General features: G+C 38.1%; 1 protein-coding gene and 1 non-coding gene across 9 annotated transcripts in view; both read right to left on the reverse strand.

The window, feature by feature from the left end:
* Window positions 1-2,911: 2,911 nt before the first annotated feature.
* The window catches only part of SANBR (SANT and BTB domain regulator of CSR), a 92,581-nt gene continuing 73,441 nt past the window's right edge, over window positions 2,912-22,051 (reverse strand). For 6 of the 8 annotated variants that reach the window (XM_067704959.1, XM_067704964.1, XM_067704960.1 and 3 more), the window contains one exon: window positions 19,601-21,493. In XM_067704959.1, the coding sequence (XP_067561060.1) occupies window positions 21,457-21,493 (37 nt within the window). In that variant the 3' untranslated portion in view covers window positions 19,601-21,456. Of the gene's footprint in view, window positions 14,574-19,600; window positions 21,494-22,051 lie in introns of those variants that run through there. The other 2 variants (XR_010934526.1, XR_010934525.1) reach the window with 2 other exon arrangements.
* LOC137206281 (U6 spliceosomal RNA) lies at window positions 5,377-5,481 on the reverse strand. The gene has a single exon (XR_010934596.1). It is a non-coding gene; the product is annotated as a U6 spliceosomal RNA (small nuclear RNA).

Genomic DNA, 22,051 nt, shown 5'->3' on the forward strand with positions numbered 1-22,051 from the left:
AAATTGAAGAAGATGACAGATGATAATGTGATAATAGTACACAGAGTCCTTTGGGGCATTAATTTAGGAGTCCAAAGAAATGACTGCTATTGCTGCAACAGATTTTCTTCTATTTCTGTCTACTTAGTAATGTGAACAAGTTTCTTATCACATAAAAATGAAAAATTGGAATTTAATTGATGCTGAGCCCCATCATTCTGAGCAGTAAGCTATCCTCAAAAATATAAGCCAATCAGGGAATTCTCTGGCAGTCCAGTGTTTAGGACTCCGCGCTTTCGCTTTCACTGCCAAGGGCTTGGGTTTGATCCCTGGTTGGGGAACTAAAGTCCTGCAGGCCATGCAACTAAAAAAAAATTTTAAAAAAGAGAGAGAGAGAAATATAAGCCAATCAAAAAAATCTACTCATTTCACTTAAGATAGCATTTCCAATAAAATTTTACTTCAATGTGATTTTGATCCGTTATGTTTTAATAATTACAACAAATCCACAAGACACTTTAACTTTTAGAGACTTCTGGTCACAGGAAAAATGTAAACATTTTAATTTCATATACTTTTTTCCAAAAAAGTATGTTAGGTAATCAATAGAAGACTTTGAAGCATAAGATATGTTACATTAGGATAAAATTCTGTGAAGAAAGTGAATTAGAACTAGGAGTTAAATTTTAAAAAAAGGAATGATGTAAAATTTGTGTGCTAAAGACGAGTTTTTTAAATTGTTTTTGGTTTTTTAGTGAATGATGATATCATATTTAGATTTACTGATATATTTTAAAGACTGATGTGGCAGTGTTAAAACACCAATATTTACAATACTCTGGAAATTACAGCCTTTGCAACTATCTAAACAATGTGAAAAAATTTAAACGTTAAACTAATAACGTGCCAAGTGGGTACATAGCTTTACAAAATTCTTCTAAGGTGCTGTAAGCAAAAAAATTTGAAGACCACTTCTGAGGAAAAATTCTTTCAGGTTCTGCTGTGAGGGAGAATGGAGAAATGGGATGGTGGCTGAAGGGTAAATATTGGGTCAACAGGGATGATATGAAGTATGAGATGAGGCATGTTTTGAAGCTGATGGGAGTGGAGGTGGGGGAAAGATTCTTCTCTACCCTCTTAGGGTCTCCAGGTGGGCTTCAGAATTAAGCTAACATTAGGACAGATGAGCAGGAGAAAGGCATACAAGTTTTATTAAATTTTTACATGTACATGGGGCCTTTACAAGAGACTGAAGGCCCGAAGAATTGACTAGATTAGAAAGCTTTTATACCTTTTAGACTAAGACACCATAAACTTGTGAAGAAATAACAAGATAAAGGGGTTTGGGCTGGTGCAGTAAATTAAAGGAAAGTGGCTTTGAGATATATTGGGGCAGGGCAAGACAGATGAGTTATTTTAGTAAGTTTGTTTGTAGAGATCTATTTCAGCATTGATTCCCAGTCTATGTCCTCCCTGGTACAGGGAGGACACCTTTCTCATGCGAAATTTTATGGTGTGTTTTTTAGGTAGAAAAAAGGAGGCCAGAGAGCCCTTCCTGCATCTGCTGTTTCTTAAGTGCCCTTGGCTCAAAATAATCAATATGCCAAAGTGACATATTTTGGGGTGGTATGTCCTGATAGAGCTGATGTAGGAGAGGGGAGTGAAGTTCTAGGCCAGTGAGAGCCAAAGGGATCCAGGGCAGAAGCAGAGTGATTGGTCAGTTTTGATACAGGAGGCAAGGAGAAGGAGGCTGGAAGTATAGGTAAATTGATAGACATGGTGGAAGGAGATGAGATAGTCTCCCTTTTTTTTTTTCAATAAAAAATGGAATGAGATGGGGCATCAGCTGAGAGGGGTGGGTGCTGTGAGAAGTGAGTGTTTAGGAGATGTTGAGAAGTAGGAGACAGACCACATTGTATGTAAGTATAATCTTATCTGAAATCTACATTTACAACCTAGATGTCCAAATGTGTTTGGTGGTCTGTGGAAAAACGTATGCTTTTGCTTTACGGAAGGGAACTTGTGATCTATCACTCAAGGAATTCTTATCAAGAGAGAAAACATTAAAATTAAAATTTTTTTCCTATTATCCAACCCCATATAAATACTATTACAGTTTTCACTCATATTTTCAACATTTTGAAATCCCCTTACAAATCTCAAAAAGTCCTTAACGTTTGATATATATTGTCACCTCTGACTCTGAAGGACTATGCTGGAATACTAGAGGATCGTCACTGCCTTTTTTGGTATATTTTCACACGTTTTATGTCAACTTGAGAAAAAATACGGCAGTCATATAAGTCAAATAATGATAAAAGTCCTTGTTATACCAGAAGTTAATATGGAAGAAATTTTTATTTTAAAACTCTGCTAAAAGTGCTTTGTTCCTAAAATCAAATTTGTTTTGTTTTCTTCATTGAAATCTTAGAATGGTGCTGAATATTTTAAAAAGTGTATTGGTTTGTGTAAAGATAATAGATTTTTGTCAAATTGATCACTTGATAGCAAATATATTTCCTTAGTTCTTAACAAGCCTACTATGTAAAACTAAAATACTAAAAAATAGGGCTTCCCTGGTGGCGCAGTGGTTAAGAATCCCCCTGCCAATGCAGGGGACATGGGTTTGAGCCCTGGTCTGGAAAGTTCCCACATGCCGCGGAGCAACTAAGCCCGTGTGTCACAACTACTGAGCCTGCGCTTTAGAGCCCGCAAGCCACAACTACTGAGCCTGCGCGCCTAGAGCCCGTGCTCTGCAGCAAGAGAAGCCACTGCAATGAGAAGCCCAAGCACCAAAACAGAGAGTAGCCCCCACTCGCTGCAACTAGAGAAAGCCCAGGCACAGTAACGAAGACCCAATGCAGCCAAAAATAAAATAACTAAAAAAATAAATAAATTTTAAAAAATAAAAAATAAATAAAATACTAAAAAATAGAGCTACTCATATTTAAAACTTTAATTTTGTCATACGTATACATTTAATACCATATGTCTTGGGAGCTCTCTCCTAAATACCAACTTATTAAAATATAAACTTCATATCTCATGATATAGAATTCTTTTTATCTAAAATATTGAACCTATATGGCAAGGAACAGAGCAAAACAAAACTTTCTCTAAAAACAAAACCAAAAAACAAATATACTTCAAATACGCTACTATCTAAATCCTGAGTTTCAGTTCCTGGCTTTAGGTAGGGAATCCAAAGAAATCTTGTTATCCAAATCTATTTGTTCCTGGCTATACTAGCCAATAGCAGGAGTTTAGATAGCCAAGAAATTATCCAAAAGATTACTTGAATCTCAAGTTCCCGAGTTTGGATAGCAAGGGTTGCCTTGGGCATTTTTCTCCACATATATGCACAAAGATGTTATAATTACTCAGATGTATCGTCTATCAGAAACAGTTCATCATTCTGTACTTTTCTTTCTCTTCCCTCATCCCTAAAACCCAATCAAGTCCTGAAAACTTGTATCTCCTTACTCAAATCTATTTCCCTCCATAATTCTCACTTACTCCAACAAGTCTCTTAATGGTCATCATGTAAATCATGCCTCTCTTTGGTCCATTGTTTACACTGTAACTGGAGAAAATATTCTAGACATTTTAATCATGCCACTGCCCTGTTTAACACCCTTCAGTGGTTCATCATTGCCCTTAGGATCAAAGCCTATGTCTCCAGAGCTTCATCCCACATCTTTTCCTGCTACCCTGACTCTATTCCAGGCACATCAAACTATTACACTTGCCTTTTATCCTGAAAGATTCACATCCTCTTATCTCCAGGGCCTTGTTTATGCTGTCTCCACCTTCCTAGAGCAATGTCATCCCCTTCATGTGGATAGCCTCTACTTCAGCTCTACGCCTAAAATGTTACTTTCTTTGGAGAGGCACCTCCTGATCTCCTTTCTCCTCATCTGAAGAGTAGATTAGGGGTCTATTCTCTGAATCCCATCAGAACCCATGCTCCCCACTGCATAGCAGTCTATTTTGTGAAGCACCTTATCTATACCCCCTAAACTCTAGGAGTATAGCCAGTATCCCTAGTTCTTAGCACAGTGTAGACACATAGTAAGTGTATGCTCAATAAATACTGCTGCCTGGATGAATTAACATTTCCAATAAAATTAGTATAACCTGCTCTATAAACTCAAATACACATATATTTGCAATGCTTTTATTTTTTCCTAACAATTGCTTAATTACCTAAAAGCCCTTTTAGCAGGAAGCCCATTATGTCCCAGTTGTAGAACACTCCCCCATAAATTGCCCAGATACCCCAAGAGATAACTTATTCAGTCTATAGCAGGTTCTGTTCTCTTCTTAATTGGAGTCTGATCAATTGGCTAATGCCATAGTTTCTCATTATCTCACATTGTCACTTTTGGAAACTGGTCCCCCTCGATCCAAAAGGCACTGCTTGTCCACTGCTTGTGGATGACGCCCTTGCCTGTCTATATTCCTGCTATGAGGTCGAACTCTCTGAAGGAAGATAAGTTAAGTTTGCCAAGGATGTTCCACATTTGGCCCCCCAAGGGCCCACTCTTAACAATCAGCCAGAGCAGCTCACACACAGCCACAGGAGGGCTGGGTCAGGACGACTCAAGTTATCAAGGTTCCAGAACTACATTTCTCCCTTTCCGTCCAGCAAGCACCACTTCCCAAAAAAATGAGGCAGTTTCTTGTTTATTTTGTTTATATCAAGACACAGAAAGTCTTGCTATGCCCTTCTCCCAGGACATTCAGAGCTCCCTACTGTTTGTCTATCCTTCTAAGTAAGGCTTTGCTTGTCATTCTCTACCCTAGCCTGTGATCTGAAAGAAAGGAAAAGCACAAATTTGATCTTTCGCAGAGTACTTTTCTGGTCAGGCACCATGGCATGTCAAGAAAGAAGAGACAGGTATGGAAAGATACTGAACTAGTTGAAGTTTGGAAACTTAAGTCTATCCTAATTTTGCAATCAACTGGTTGGCCTAATGACTTTAGCCTCTTTAGAGCTCAGTTTTTATCATCTGAAAAAGCAGAAGACACTTTGATCCTTTCCAGCTCTTTAGAATTCTATAATTTCAATATTTTTCTTAAAAATCAATTTTGTTGAAATATGATTTACACATAATGAAATGCATTTCAAGTATGCAGTTTCAAGTGTTTTGACAAATTTATACTATTATCAAGTTATAAACCATTTCCATCACCCCAAAATGGAATTTCCATTTCCATCATAGTTCCCCCTCATGCCTCTCTGCAGTGAATTCCCCTGCCCTAGGCAACCACTGATCTGCTATTTGTTACTATAGATACAGTTTTTCCTATTCTAGAATTTCATGTAAACGGAATGATACAGTATATACTCTTTCTAGTTTACTATTTTTTATCATGGTAACATATGTATAACAAAAAAATATGGAATGCTTCATAAATTTGTGTCATCTTTGTGCAGAGGTCATGCTAATCTTTCCTGTATAGTTCCAGTTTTAGTATACATGGTGCCAAAGTGAACTCAGTATGTAAAACACAGTATGTAAAGACCTCTTTCGTACCTGGGTTTGTTTTTTGTTTTTGCATGGCATAATATTTTTGTGATTCACTCCTTTTATTGCATGTTCAAGATATTTTAAATATATTTTTTAAGCAAATAGTGCTTTTAGACTGGATACTTTTTTGAATACCACCATTCAAATATTAAAAAGTTAAAAAGGGACTTCCCTGGTGGCACAGTGGTTAAGAATCCATCTGCCGATGCAGGGAACATGGGTTCAACCCCTGGTCCAGGAAGATCCCACATGCCGCAGAGCAACTGAGCCCATGGGCCACAACTACTGAGCCTGCACTCTACAGCGCATGCACCACAACTACTGAGACTGCGTGCCTAGAGCCCGTGCTCCACAACAAGAGACGCCACTGCAATGAGAAGCCCACATACTGCAACGAAGAGTAGCCCCCCGTCGCCGCAACTAGAGAAAGCCCGCATACAGCAACGAAGACCCAACGCAGCCAAAAATAAATAAAATTTAAAAAGTTAAATAAACTTGAGTAACTTCTTGATTTCACATTGTATTTGTTTATTAGCAAAGAAAAGGATCCTCTGCTATTTATTTTCAGAATTGATTGATTTCACAGGTGAGAACGTAATGGTGGCCCATATAAGGATGATATCAGAGGAGGGCAACAGGGATAACTCTAAGGTAGCAGGTAATGGCAACCCATTGTGAGGAGAGCATTGGAGAGAGTGGCAGCAGCAGGGGCAGGAGACTGGCTCATACAGAGGATTCAACACATAATAAAAAGTATTTCAGGGACTTCCCTGGTAGTCCAGTAGGTAAGACTCCACACTCCCAATGCAGGGGACCCAGGTTCAATCCCTGGTGGGGGAACTAGATCCCGCAGGCATTTCACAACTAAGAGTCTGCATGCCTCAACTAAGAAGTCCACATGCCGCAACTAAGAAGCCCACGTGCCACAACTAAGAAGTCCACATGCTGCAACTAAGAAGCCCACGTGCCACAACTAAGAAGCCCACATGCCACAACTAAGGAGCCCACATGCCACAACTAAGAGTCTGCATGACACAACTAAGAGTCTGCATGCTGCAACTAAGAGTCCGCATGCTGCAACTAAAAGATCCTGCGTACCACAGCGAAGATCTGGCGTGCCACAACTAAGACCCAGCGCAGCCAAAATAAGTGAATAAAATAAAATATTTAAAAATATATATATATTTCAGATAATGGTAGCCAGATTTCTCACTGACTGACAAGGAAGAAACAAAAACAAAAAGGGAGAAAATTAGATGAATCCCGTGTTATTGAACTGGGTTTGGAATTATCAATGTGAAATAATAGTTTACAATACAGGTGGATAGTTATAGAAATAAATATAGAAGGAAGGTATATACTTATACTTCCTAGGTCTGACCACAGAGTGGGACTGGAAGCAGAAATATCCTAGTAGAGTATATCTAGGACCTAGATGTTGGTTTCTAAATAACATCGTCACTAAAAGGAACCAGTGTTCCTTGAATAAATAGCTTATTCCAGAGAGGAACAGGGAAAATACCAGTTGAGCTTGGAACATCTTATTGTGCTGAGAAGTACGGAAGTGATAAAAAGTAAGTGATGGAGAGATGCCAAGAGGACTCAGGATCTGGCTTGAAGGGGCTCCCACTGGCCAAGTCTGGGATAATTTGAGCATCGAACCAATGATATATATATATTTTTTTAAACCCCATTTCTGGTACATTGTAGCAGAGTCACCACAGGCATTTAATCACCTTAAGCCTCATTATATTTCTTTTTTAAAAAAATTAATTAATTTATTTTATTTATTTTTGGCTGTGTTGGGTCTTCGTCGCTGCTCACGGGCTTTCTCTAATTGCGGGGAGCGGGGGCTACTCTTCTTTATGGTGCACGGGCTTCTCATTGTGGTGTCTTCTCTTATGGCCGAGCACGGGCTCTAGGCGCATGAGGTTCAGTAGTTGTGGCACATGGGCTCAGTAGTGGTGGCTCGCGGGCTCTAGAGCACAGGCTCAGTAGCTGTGGTGCACGGGCTTAGTTGCTCTGCGGCATGTGGGATCTTCCCAGACCAGGGCATGAACCTGTGTCCCCTGCACTGGCAGGCAGATTCTTAACCACTGCGCCATCAGGGAAGCCAGAAATCACTTTTAAAAAATATATTTACTATCTTGGCCAGAATTCCTTAGAACTTTTTTTTTCCCCCCTAGAATTCTTTAGGCTCTGTTAGGATGCATTTGCTTGCAAGTAACAGGAAATCTAACTCAACTGTCTAAAACAATAAAAAAAAAAAGCATGTTCTCACAAAATGTTCTGAGGTAGTTTAGCCAAAGTGTTAATCGCCAGCCCCAGATTTTCATTAAATTGTTCCCCTCTTTCGTTTCTCAGCATAGCAGCTTTGTCCTCCTCTCTTGGCTCTCCTCATGACTGCAATACGGTTTCAGCAACTCCAAGCTTAATGTTCTGACAATACAATATCCAAAGGCCTGAAAGGGAAGAAGAGTACATCCCTTACTCGTGCCTATATTTAAACATCAGGGAAATTTTCCCAGAAGCGCTACAACAGACTTTCCCTCACCTCCCATTATCCATAATCACATGCTTCTCCTTAAATGAACCACTGGCAAGGGAATTTGAATCACCATTACTAGGCTGGACTAATCAAAATTCATCTTCTGGGGCTAGTAAAGGGTCAGCTTCCTTTACAAGCATTTTACCACTTAATACCTGAACAAAATTGGAATTCTATTAGCAAAGAAAGAATGGAATGGCTGCTGGGTAAGCAACCAACATTATCTTCCACATAACACTCCTTAATTTGATTGAATAATATTTAAAGATTTCTTTAGATAGCTCTGTTTTCCAGTGTATAGGAAAGTTAAAAGAATATATGTTATATTTAGTGGATTAATGAATTTATTTCACCACATTCAGGGATTTGATTTTTATAAATCCAATTATAACCAGTTCAAACCTCCACTCACAGTCCCCTCACTCCTTTGAATCACATCCATCCCACTGCTGGCTTCCCTGGACACATAATTCACTTATCTAGTCACTGGCTTCCTCTCACCCTCAGCAGTCACTGAGATGGATTCACATCTTCATCTGATCACCGTCTGTGTGGCCCAGTAGAGACCAAGGTATAGCTTGAATGGAGTAGGAAAGAAGGGTGAGAGATGAACAAAGGGATTGTAGGGACGACCCTGCCCCCTTCTCACATATGTTGATTCTAAAAGTGGAAAACCAAAAAACAATGTTTACATTACTATGATTGTGTAAATACCGTTCACTGAAGAGCCAAAGACTTTTCTCTGATTGTACTTTCTTCTCTGGTTCCAGTGCATGACTGAAAGAAGGTCCTCTTCATGTCTCTCCTCTGTTGGGTCCCTTGTTTTTTGGGTAACCACACCTTCTTTTCCTTTTGCTGGTGTATTACATACACAAATAAACTCCTGAGAAAGTACGTATGGAAGGTAAACTTCCTGAGTCATTGATTAACTAAAAGTCTCTCCACTCTGCTCTCATACCTGATAGTTTAGGCACAGAATTGAAGATTCAAAGCATTTTCTATTGTCTTCTTTGCCTTGCTCCATTGTCCTCTACTTTCCCATGTTGCTCTTAAGAATACAACATCATCTCAACTCCCTGTAATTTGACTATGGCTTGGTTTTTTTCCCTCTGTGGAAGGTTTTAGAGTCTTCTCTTTATCTGTGGCATTGTGAATTTCACTACGCTATAGATACACCTTGTTTTTTTATTCTTGATTTTTTTTTTTGGCATCACTTACTTTTACTTTTTATTGTAAAAAGCACATACAAGAATTTTAAGAAATTATTAATATATGACAAATCAGAACCACGGTTGAGTTATTAAACCCATTTTTGTATACATACACTAAAATTCCAAAAGTAGAATATCATTAAATATGAGAAATATGGTAGCACTATCATATATACACAGCTCACGCAGAGATCTGTCTGGGTCATCTTTGAAGCTTTTATGTACATGTCATTGATACAAAAAGCCTGCAATTGAACTTCTACTCTCCAATTGTCCTTTTCCTGATATACATGGTTAAATATTTAAGGAACTTTAGAGATATAAAGAAAATGCATTGAATGCTAAGGGCTCTATGTGCTTTACTCTGAACAACTGTGCACTGTACCTTGAGAAAAAACTTTTGTAGTCCACTCCTAGCTAAGGTAGTGGAAGACTCTTCTAGTTCCTTTTTAGTCAGTTTAAGTTTTTCCTAGTCAGTTATTTGAGGGCAAAGTACAAAAAATAGCTTGGGAACCAAATCCCATTTTTTCATTGTTAAGTTCATTATAAAATGCCACTCAATTTTTTTTTTTTTTTTTTTTGCGGTACGCAGGCCTCTCACTGTTGTGGCCTCTCCCATTGCGGCGCACGGGCTCCGGACGCGCAGGCTCAGCGGCCATGGCTCATGGGCCTAGCCGCTCTGCGGCATGTGGGATCTTCCCGGACTGAGGCACGAACCCGTGTCCCCTGCATCGGCAGGCGGACTCTCAACCACTGAGCCACCAGGGAAGCCTGCCACTCAATTTTTAAAAGTCACTAAAAGGACACTTTCTGCAGTAAAAAAGGGCTAAGTTCAAGTTTTTGTTGTTTGACAAAGACACAATAATGCAATACATAGGTCATATAATCATTACAGCCTAAAGTGAAGTGTATGCAGTTTAGGGAAAAACAACTTTGCAATTATTTGTTTCTCGTCTCCTTCCCAAACAATGAGGAGAATCTCTTGTCATTTTATATATGTACTTCTTTTTTAAACCTTAGTTTATATGCTGAAAGTTTACTAATCTATTTATATTCAAAATGTATAATGGCACTTTTCTAGACACAGTGGCTTCTCAGTGGTTTAGCTGAGTTCTTCTGTACACAATGAATTGACTTCTAGGTAGTTGACAACTCCTGGGTGGGGCTCTCTCCTAGAATGTTTGTTTCAGTGTGGATGACAAGAAGCTAAGCACAATTCTCCCAGATGCCCCAATCCAAGTCTGCTCTTCTATTTTAATTTCTCATTTCAGCCAGTGGCTCTTCCAAGAAAAAAATCTTGAGATTATCCTCAATTTTCCACCCCTGTCCTACCATTTCATAACTCAATTTCCAAGTTTTGTTGATTTTATTTCCTAAACAGCTCTTGACTCTCATGCTTCCTATTTCATCCCCACTTAATCATTTTATGTGTCAATTTGGCTACATTATAGTACAATTTGGCTGTGTTGGGTCTTCATTGCTGCGTGCGGGCTTTCTCTAGTTGCGGTGAGCGGGGGCTACTCTTCATTGCGGTGCACGGGCTTCTCACTGCAGTGGCTTTTCTTGTTGCAGAGCACGGGCTCTAGGTGTGCGGGCTTCAGTAGTTGTGGCATGTGGGCTCAGTAGTTGTGGCTCGCAGGCTCTAGAGCGCAGGCTCAGTAGTTGTGGTGCACGGGCATACTTGCTCCACGGCATATAGGATCTTCCCAGACCAGGGCTTGAACCTGTGTCCCCTGCATTGGCAGGCGGATTTCTAACCACTGTGCCAACTGGGAAGTCCCAAAACTTTAAAACTTTTGAAAGTAAATATTGGTGTAAATATTTGAATAAGAAAGGATTTCTTAAATGAGACTCAGAAAGTACTAACCATAAGGGAAAAAACTGTCATATATGACTACATTAAAGTTAAATTCCACGAACAAAGGCACCTTAAACAAAGTGGAAAGCAAATGCCACAGTCTGGAAGAAGACATTTATAGTGCATAGAATCAATAAAGGATTAGTAGCCAGATTATAAACATATCCTACAAAATTAGATTTTTAAAACCCAATAGAAAAATGGGCAAAGGATATCAACAGGCAATTTTTAAAGGACTAAACACACTTGGGCAATAAACACCTGAATATATGCTCAACCTCAGTAATAATCTGGAGCATATAAATAAAAATAACAAGTCACCATTTCATACTCATTAGACTAATAAAAATTAAAGTCTATCAGTACCTTGGTAACCATTCACAAACATTCAGACCCTAAAGGTAGGAATGGGGATGCTTTGAGGTGATCACGTCTTGTTTTGGCCAATTAAATGTGAGCAGAAGTGATGTCCGTCACTTCTGTGCAGAAACTTTCACAGCCAGAGTGTGAGACCTTTAGTTCTTTCTCCCTGCCTCTCAGAAGCATGTGTCAGGATGGATCCTCTCAGCCCAGGTCCCTGAGTGACTGTGACAAACGGCCCTTCACTGTTTACCTGCACTGCACTTGCAGCAAGAAACAAACCTTTGAATTAAGTCACTGGTGGTTCTTGGTTATTGTGGCTTAATTTAGTCATCCTGATGATACAACCTTCATTTTTGGTGAGGAAGCTGAACAACAGGGACTCTCACATACTGCTAACAGGAGGCCAAGCTGGTACAGCAACTCTGGAGAAAAGTTTAGAAACTTTTAGTCAATTTGTGCAACTCATAAATGCACAAGGATAATGATGGAAAGTTTTTATTGTAGCATTATTTTAAGAGAAAAACTGAAAATAAACTCAATGCCCACTGACAGGAAATAGATATATACATTTTTGTAGATTCATAGAATAGATGACTATAGAGTAGCTAAAATAAATAAACAGAAGCTATCTGTCTCAAAATGTATAAATCTCAAAACCATAATTTAGAGTATAAAAAATCATATAAGGAGATAAGTTCACTATATAAAGTTTAAATAGTATATTATGTTATGGATACATAGTATATGTAGTAAAAGTATCACAACATGCATGGGCATAATAAACATCAAATTTCAGAGAAGTGTTTACTTCTGGGAAAGGAAGAGCTAGAAGCAGTGTCATCTATATAGGATGAGGGTATTTGAAATGCTTCAATTTCTTAAAAAAATATATATATATCATATTATTATGTTAAAATGCTGGGTGGTAGGTACCTGAATGTTTGTTGTATTATCCTCTGTACTTTTCTGTCTAGTTGAAATATTTAATAATTAAAAAGAAAACATAGGCAAACAACAATGAAAAGAAAGAGCATCTATAATTCTGCCTTACCTGCTCCATCCCTGAAATGACCTCTATTAACATATTGGTGTAAACCTGTCTAATGCTTCTCTGTGTCTTTGTGTCTCTGCCCAGCTGGCTAGGAGGAACAGGGTGGCAAGTCTTCAGATAACTGCAGCAAGGACAGTGCAGAGTTTCGCAGGCTAGATATTTTGGACCTCAACTTACTCATTTAGAAGACATAATTATGCTAAGTTAATATATTTATTAAAAGGAGAAACAGTTCATTATTCTATATTTAAGAATTTGCATTAATTCATTTCCCATCACTTATTTTGATTTTTTAAACATTTTTCCTCTCAATTTTTCAGAACTATTAGAGACTTCTAAATGCATATAAAACCTTTAGAATAAACATACAGAAGCATGGCTATGAGAACAGAAAATTCTGGCATTGAAGAAGGGCGTCATATTTAAGCTTGATCTTTTAAGTGGTGTATCTCGTTTTGTTTTTCTGCTTTTCTACCTTTTTCTCATTTGCCTTCTAGGATTCCTTATTAGCTAAAATTCCTCTTATCAGCTCTCTCCCCAATATTCTGTTTCCTTCTACAAACAATATGCGTATGCACACTTGGTAAGAAAGACTAAGCAAGCATGAAGCTTAATGTGATTTAATTTAAACTATGGTTCCCTTGAGCTTTTAGTGCCACCTTGTGGCAGCACTCTGATGTCAGAATCTATGCTTTCCTGATTTCTTTTTATGCTCGTGAACACAACTCTGACTGAGGTTTACAGTATTAGTCATTTAAAGATATCATGTCACATAGCAGTATGGTTCTCAACGTGTCTGCAATAGAGTCACCTGGTGACCTTTAAAAAAATACTAACCTAGGCCCACTCCAGAACCACTGTCAGAGAGACTTACACTGATTTGTTGGACAAAGGTAGATGTCATTTAACAAATATTCAGCTATTGCACATCATTTACTGGGAAAAAGTCATGTTTCTTCCCTGAGTATATGACTACTTAACATTAGAAATGAAAAATGCACTTTAGAAATCCCCCCTCAAGTATTTGTTCTTGATGTAAAATAATTCTGACAGTTGCCCACGTTTCTTGCTGAAGTTTCACTTTTTCTTAATTTTTTTTGAAATTCTCACTGGCACGTGGGATCTTAGTTCCCCGACCAGGAATCAAACCCGTGCCCGCTGCAGTGGAAGCGTGGAGTCTTAAACCACTGGACCGCTAGGGAAGTCTCTGAGAGTCTCATAATTTCAATGGTCAATAGCTTCTGGTTGGCTCAAATTTTTTTTTTTTTAAAGATTTTTTGATGTGGACCATTTTTAAAGTCTTTCTTGAATTTGTTACAATATTGCTTCTGTTTTATGTTTTGGTTTTTGGCCGTGAGGCATGTGGGATCTTACCTCCCTGACCAGAGATCGAACCCTACCCCCTGCATTGGAAGGCGAAGTCTTAACCACTGGACCACCAGGGAAGTCCTCAATTTTTTTCTTTAATTTGGGAAAATATATTAACTGCAGACAAGCATAGTCTAAACAACCTACCACTCAAAATTAACAAATGTGAACACTGTTGTTTGTTTCGTATATAATTTTACTAATACAGCATAAGAGTTGGTTGGGGAGTCAAGGTCAATAACAACAACAAAAGCAGTGAGAACATCTGACTGCTAAACTGTGGAAACGTTGTGAATGCAACATGATTCAGAGAAGAGAGAGGTCAGCAGATTCATGGAGAAGGTGAGATTTGAGCAGGGACCTGGGGCAAGGGGAAAACTTCAATAGGTAGCAAAGCAAGAGAGCAATCTAGATGGGAGAACAGCATGAGGCAAGGCCAAAAGTGGGAATGAGCACAACATAGTTACTTCTAAATAATAATGGTCTAATAATATTTTACATTTTTTGAGCACTTACATATGTCAGGCACTGTTCTAATTGCTTTACATGCATGTGTTAACTTGTTTAACATAGCAATACCGTCATCAAGGGCCCATTGCTCAGGTCATTCTTTTCTGTTTCTCTTAGACAAGTTGCCATGTCTGGGACTCAGTTTCTCCATCTGGAAAAAAAAAAGCAGATAATACTGTTCTGTGCATGGATACGTGCATATAGGTAAACACAAGAAGAGACTAAATAGAAAATGATATACCTGTTAGGGTAAATTGGTAGGTAAATGGTAACTCTATGTTTAATTTCTTTTGAGGAACTTCCAGACTGCTTTGCAAAGTGCAAAATAGCTGCTCCATTTTACATTCTCACCAGGAGTTCGTGAGGATTCCAATTTTGCCACATTCCTGGCCACATTATTAGGTGGCTTTTTGGTGATAGCTATTCTACTGGGTATGAAGTGGTAACTCGTGGTTTTCATTTGCATTTCCCTCATGGCTAATGATGTTGAGCATCTTTTCAAGTGGTTTTGGCCAAATGGCCATCTTCTTTGGAGAAATGTCTATTCAAATCCTTTACCATTTAAAAAACTGGGTCATCTTTTTAAAATTTTGAGTTGTAAGAGTTCTTTATAAATTCTGGATATAAGTCCCTTATCAGATATGTGATTTGTAAATATTTTCTCCCATTCTATAGGCTGTCTTTTCACTTTCTTGATTGTGCCCACTGAAACACAAATGTTTTTAATCTTGGTAAAGTCCAATTTATCTATCTTTCCTTTTGTTGCTTGTGCTTTTAGTGTCTTATCTAAGTATCCATTGCTAAATCCAAGGTTGTAAAGATTTACCCCTGTGTTTTCCTCGAAGAGTTTTACAGTTTGCTTTTACAATTAGGTCTTAGATCCATTTTGAATCAATTTTTTTGTATATAGTGTGAGATGGGGTCTAACTTCACTCCTTTGCAGGACCTATCATTTTCCCAGCACCATTTGTAGAAAAGACTATTCTTTCCCCATTGAATGGTCTTGGCACTATTGTTGAAAATCAGTTGGCCATAAATAGATGGGTTTGTTTCTGGACTCTCAATTCTGCTTCATTGATCTGTATGTCTATCCATATGCTAGGCCTACACTGCCTTGATTACTGCACCTTTGTAGGAAGAGTTGAAATCAGAAAGAGTGAACCCTTTGTTCTTTTTCAAAATTGTTTTGGCAGTTCTGGGTCCCTTGAGTTTCCATATGAATTTTAGGATTGGTTTGTCAGTTTCTACAATGAAGCCAGCTGGAAATCTGACAGGAACTGTGGTGAATCTGTAGATCAAGTTGAGGGGTATTACCATCTTAACAATAGTAAGTGTTCTGATCCATGAACATGGGATAATCTTCCCATTTATTTAGATCTTCTTTAATTTCTTTCAATGATATCTTGTAGTTTTCAGAGTACACATTTTACACTTCTTTTGTGAAATTTATTCTTAAGTATTTTATTCTTTTTGATGCTATTGTAAAGGGAATTTTTAAAAATTTCATATTCATATTTTTCATTGCTAGTATACAGAAATAAATTGATTTTTGTATATTGATTGTATATCCTGAAATCTTGAACTTAATTATATGTTCTAATAGTTTTTTAGTGGATTTCTTGGGATTTTCTATATACAAGATCATGTCGTCTGTGAAAAGATATGGTTTTACTTTTTTTTTTTAATTTATTTTATTTATTTATTTTTGGCTGCATTGGGTCTTCGTTGCTGCGCGCGGGCTTTCTCTAGTTGCGGTGAGTGGGGCTACTCTTTGTTGCGGTGCGTGGGCTTCTCATTGCAGTGGCTTCTCTTGTTGCGGAGCACGGGCTCTAGGCGCACAGGCTTCAGTAGTTGTGGCTCGCGGGCTCTAGAGCGCAGGCTCAGTCGTTGTGACACACAGGCTTAGTTACTCAGCGGCATGTGGGATCTTCCCGGACCAGGGCTTGAACCCGTGTCCCCTGAATTGGCAGGTGGATTCTTAACCACTGTGCCACCAGGGAAGCCCTACTTCTTTTCCTATTTGGATGCATTTCATTTTCTGGCATGGAAGACAAATTGCAAACCAATAGACAAAAAAGAAAGAAAGAAGGGGTTTCCCTGGTGGTCCAGCGGTTAAGACTCTGCCTTCCAGTGCAGGGGGTGCGGGTTCAATCCCTGGTCGGGATCCCACATGCCTAGGGGCCAAAAAACCAAAACATAAAACAGAAGCAATATTGTACCAAATTCAATAAAGACTTAAAGAAAAAAAAGAAAAGAAAAAAATAATGATGTAATAATGTCAGATTTGTGATTTGTACAGAAATAAACTATGATGATGTAATGAGAGTGACTTGGGTAGCTACCTTAGATTGGGGACATGGAAATGCCTCCTGTGAGGAAATGACATCTAACCTAAAACCTGAATTATAATAAGGAGGCTTCTAGACAGTGGGAACAGTAATGTGAAGGAACTAAATGGTGGGAATGAGCTTACTTATTGGAGGAGCAGGTAGGCCACGTGACTGGAATGTAGTAGCAAGAGGGGAAAGGAGACTGAGAGGCAGCCAGGGGCTAGTCTGTGTGGGACTTCGTAAACCCGGGCAATGGAAGTTGGATTTTATTCTAGGTTTGATGAGGTGCTACTGGAGTGTGATGTGATCTGATTCACATTTCAAAAGTACTGTAGTTGCTTTGTGAATCACAGAGGTTAGAGTGGGAGCTGGAATCACTTAGGAGGCTTGGAGATGTTAATAACTTGGAGTGATGGATTATGGCGATGGAGAGAGGCAAATGGATGTAGGTTTTATATCAGACTTGCCGATGAATTGGATGTGGGGAGTGAAGGAAAAAGAGGAATAATGAGGAATTTCTAAACATTCGGCTTGTGCACTTGAGTGGGCAGTAGTGCCATTTACTGAACGAGCAGGGAGTTGGTGGTGGGTTGGGGAGACATAACACAAGTCCTGCTTTTATTATGTTAAGTTGGAGACACCTACTGATACTCCAAATACAAATCTCAAGTAGGCACTTGGATAAACAAGGCTAGAACCACAGGGAGTGAGCTGGGATCACTTGTTTTCAGTTTGAAGGAGCTGCCAGTGAGCCAGGAGGCACTCTAAGAGAAAATGTTTCAGGCAATCCAAGGTAAAATTGTTTCAAGGTGTTGGAATGTGCTGATAGACCTAGACTTCAATCCCAGTGTGCGGATTACTTTAGCTCCCTGAACTTTCTTCTCCACCTATAAAATGGGGATAATACCCGATTTGGGGGTTTATGGTGAGACTGAAGGAGATAAGGCACCTTAAGAGAGCTAGCAGCAGTCTCAGCAGCTACTAATTTAGCAACCACTCTTCTACAGTTTGATAACTACTCTTGTCATAGACAAGTAGTAAAAGCGCAACTAGCTACGTTTTCTCAAGGAAAGATAATCTTGGAAGGAGAGCTGCTATAAGACCATGCTGCAGCCTCACTCTCTCCTTCAGTACCTCTTTGAAGACAGCACAGGTCACTCACCACCACACAGCAGGAAACAGTTTTCCTACCTCTTCCTACAAATCTTGTTTACACTGCTTAAATGAGGCAAGAGGTTTAGTATAACAAAGTAACAAATGATGCCACAGCAACCACTGAATTATTATGTGCCTCTTTTCTTTCTTGCATTAAACAAACACACATCAGTCTTAGCAACTCAAGTTATAGGAAGAGGGATATCAATCTCCCATCTTAAAGACTTTTAAGGGCACTTCCCAAATATTAAAATAACAGCGAATTCCCTGGTGGTCCAGTGGTTAGGACTCCACACTCTCACTGCGAAGGGCCCGGGTTTAATCACTGGTCAGGGAACTAAGATCCCACAGTGCAACAATAATAACAGTTAACATTTCTGGAGGCCTTACGATTAGCCAGAAAATACTGTGCTAACTGTTTTAGATCTCTAAATCATTTACCCCGCCCCTGCAACAGTCCTATAAAAGTGGAAATAATATTATCCCCATATCATCCTCCCCAATAGATCAGCTTTAAATGAGAGAGTTAGCCAATTAGAATTGGACTGGCTAGGGACTTCCCTGGTGGTGCAGTGGTTAAGAATCCACCTGACAATGTACAGGACACAGGTTTGAGCCCTGGTCAGGGAAGATCCCACATGCTGTGGAGCAACTAAGCCCGTGTGCCACAAATACTGAGCCTGTGCTCTAGAGTCCGCACGTCACAACTACTGAGCCTGTGAGCCACAACTACTGAGTCTGCGCGCCTAGAACTTGTGCTCCACAACAAAGAGAAGCCACTGCACCGCAACGAAGAGTAACCCCCACTTGCCACAAATAGAGAAAGCCCGCGTGCAACAACAAAGACCCAACGCAGCCAAAAATAAATAAATAAATAAAATTTAAAAAAGAATTGGACTGGCTATAGTTCTCAGTGCTATCCCAAGATTTACAGCCCAAAAGACATACTATAATTAGTGCACATGTACCATACCACTACCAGCTGTGTTCCCCTAATTTTTAAGGTCTTAAAAAACTCTTAGCTACTTGAGAGTTTAGACCTCTTCTCTTTCAAATAAATAAAGGATAACAAATACTAGGAGCCTTAACTATGCAAATTTGTAAATACTAATTTTCTACATAGCCTAGCATCACACCAAAGGAAAATTAGATTTAAGAAGTTTCATATTTACAATCAGATTTCATAAGACCTAACTATATATTTCTCTTAGCACTACAATTCATGGCTAGGTATCCCCAGTGCCTTTTAACTGAGCCACGTGAAAAGGTGAGGTTCATGATAGTTCTTTAAGGAACAGTTGAGGGTTGAAGAATTAATTCGAGGTACTGGAGATAAAAGGGTTTTTGCTTGTTTGTTTGTTTTTATACTAAGATTTGCCTTTGGCAGATTAGCATGATAGGGCTTCAGCCTCTGCTTCCAAAGCACTTAGCATATCTCACAATACCTGGCTGAGTGTTCTGAAGAAGGACAATAGCAAAATGGTCCAACAGTATGGAATCAGCACTGTTACCAAATTATCTTTTCTGAAGTATTTTACCCTTAAACGTTTTGCTGAATCTTTACCAGGATAATCTCATTTAAAACAACCTTAAAATTTACAAAGTTCACCTCTTCCATGAAAACCTGTGATCTAGAGCCCATCCAAACATTTTTGAGAAGATGGAATGATTCAGATCAGGGGACTTTGCAAACAACTTTTGTCATTAATGTTTATTTCAATTAAATAAATGTGAATTCAGAATTAATGGAAGATAAAACCTCAAAGTATTTGGCAAAACAAATGCTATTACGAGTTTGATTAAAATGTTTGTGGTACCTGTGCTATGAATTACAGACATCCACAAAATTAAAAGCACATTCTGAAGAAAATCAAATTCTGATAAATACTGTTTGTAAAAATTCAGCGGTACAGTCCCCCCAGGGGAGAAGTAATTTGCCTTGCTACCATCAGTTAAAAATCAAATGAGCATATTTTCCTCTTTTAATTGTGACCGTCACAGCACTGTAGAACATGTACAAACCTAAATCCTTTTGATCAGAGTAAACTAAACAAGACGCTGGTATTTAACAGGGCGTACAGATCATGTAGTATAAAACATTTTCTTCTGAAAATAAAAATTTTATAATCTGTTTCAAAAATATCAAACAATTGAAAAATATATCGACTGCAACAAAATTTCCAAAGAGAAGTTCAAAAATCTTGGCAAAGCCATATGTATAACATCAAATAAAATCTAGCTTCATTTACCAACTAAAACACTCATTAAAAATAATGATTTCTGTACGTCTAAACTGAGTGTAACACTTGGACATTTCAACAGAAATTGCTGTTCTGTCATACACTATTAAAGTCTGTTCTCTAATCTGAAGAAATTTCAATTATAAGGCAAAGGAAGACTAAAAATAGAAACAGTGCATCTTAAAGTTTTTCAGAGACCTACATACAAGTAATTTCCAAACGCATAATTTTTATATGCTTATGGTTTGGAACAAATTTTCCCTGAGCACTCTTTCTGCTTGGTTAGAAAATTAAAACATGATCTATAGAATAGAATTTGATTTTTATTTTTCTTAAATATATGCAATTTTTCATCCATCAAATGTATTTGGGAATCTTTCCTTCTAGACATCTCTAAAGTAATAACTAATTATAACTGTTTTAAGGGGCTATTCGAATGGCTATAGAAATATGGTTGAGTTTTAGTGCCCTGAGAACTGTACAGTGGGTGTCTCATACAACTGAAATGATTTACTAGCCTTAAAATTATCAATGGTTATTTTAACAAATTCAGAATGGCACTAGCTTCACAGAAGAAAGAGGTAATAAACAGTAATTCCAGCTCAGATGACCAATAAGTACTAAAAACTAAAAAAAAACCAAACCAACAACAAAAAAACACAACTAAAAAAAAAAAAAAAAGAGTTGGATTAACATTGTGCTTTCTATGGAATAATGCTGGAAAAAATTAAGGCTTCTGCCCAACACAAGAACTACTTCATCTTGAAAATTTATTTAATGCAGTCTTGAGATCTGTAACTCCTTAATAATCATGCAAACTTAAAATTAGCATCACTGGAAATTTCATCACACAAATTGCAGTTCTCAGTGCTATCCCAAGATTTACAGCCCAAAAGACATACTATAATTAGTGCACATGTACCATACCACTACCAGCTGTGTTCCCCTAATTTTTAAGGTCTTAAAAAACTCTTAGCTACTTGAGAGTTTAGACCTCTTCTCTTTCAAATAAATAAAGGATAACAAATACTAGGAGCCTTAACTATGCAAATTTGTAAATACTAATTTTCTACATAGCCTAGCATCACACCAAAGGAAAATTAGATTTAAAAAGTTTCATATTTACAATTAGATTTCATAAGACCTAACTATATATTTCTCTTAGCACTACGATTTATGTGGCTTGCAAGAATAATTAATAAATAACTTAAAACATTTAGAAGTCATCGTTCTGAAGACCTTCAAGAAGTGATGAACAATTTCAGATGTCCAGAGGTGAGTCTTCTGTCTTCTTATAGTTTAAGGTGCTTTACGCAAGCCGACCTTGACCAAAACGACTTTTAGACCTAGATTTTTTAAACAGAAAAGAAGGTCAGAGGTGCTTCTAAAACAATAAGTTGCCACTGCTTTAGGTCATGTTTGCTTGACAGTGTCAAAGTTTAATGAAACTTCATGTAGCTCCACAATCCATTTTCAAAAATTCTTGGAGATGTATTTTGGAATTCAGATATTTTTTTAATTTCGGGGAAATAATATGTACATATATTGTATATTATGAATCTGGAGCAGTGCCCCACAACCAAACACATTAATACTTCTTCAGTGAAACAAATGAGCATTTACATTAAGTGGGATAAATAAAAACTATAAATAGTACCACAGTAGCTCAGGTCAGGCTTGAGTTGCCACAAATGTATGCAAAAAGCTTTTGGCTTTCTGAGCTTTCTGGATTTCAGAATTGCAGATAAGGCATTTGGATCTGTAGTATTAATAATCAAATCTCAGTAACTGTTAATCTTTCAAAGAAAATCTGTGCTGTAAAATGACACAGAACATACAAATTAGACTTTATTAAGAGAGACAGAACAAGAAACAAGAAAGGTTTCAATGATTTATATAAAGTA

Source organism: Pseudorca crassidens, chromosome 14 (genome assembly GCF_039906515.1).
Source record: "Pseudorca crassidens isolate mPseCra1 chromosome 14, mPseCra1.hap1, whole genome shotgun sequence".
Classification (NCBI taxonomy): Eukaryota; Metazoa; Chordata; class Mammalia; order Artiodactyla; family Delphinidae; genus Pseudorca; species Pseudorca crassidens.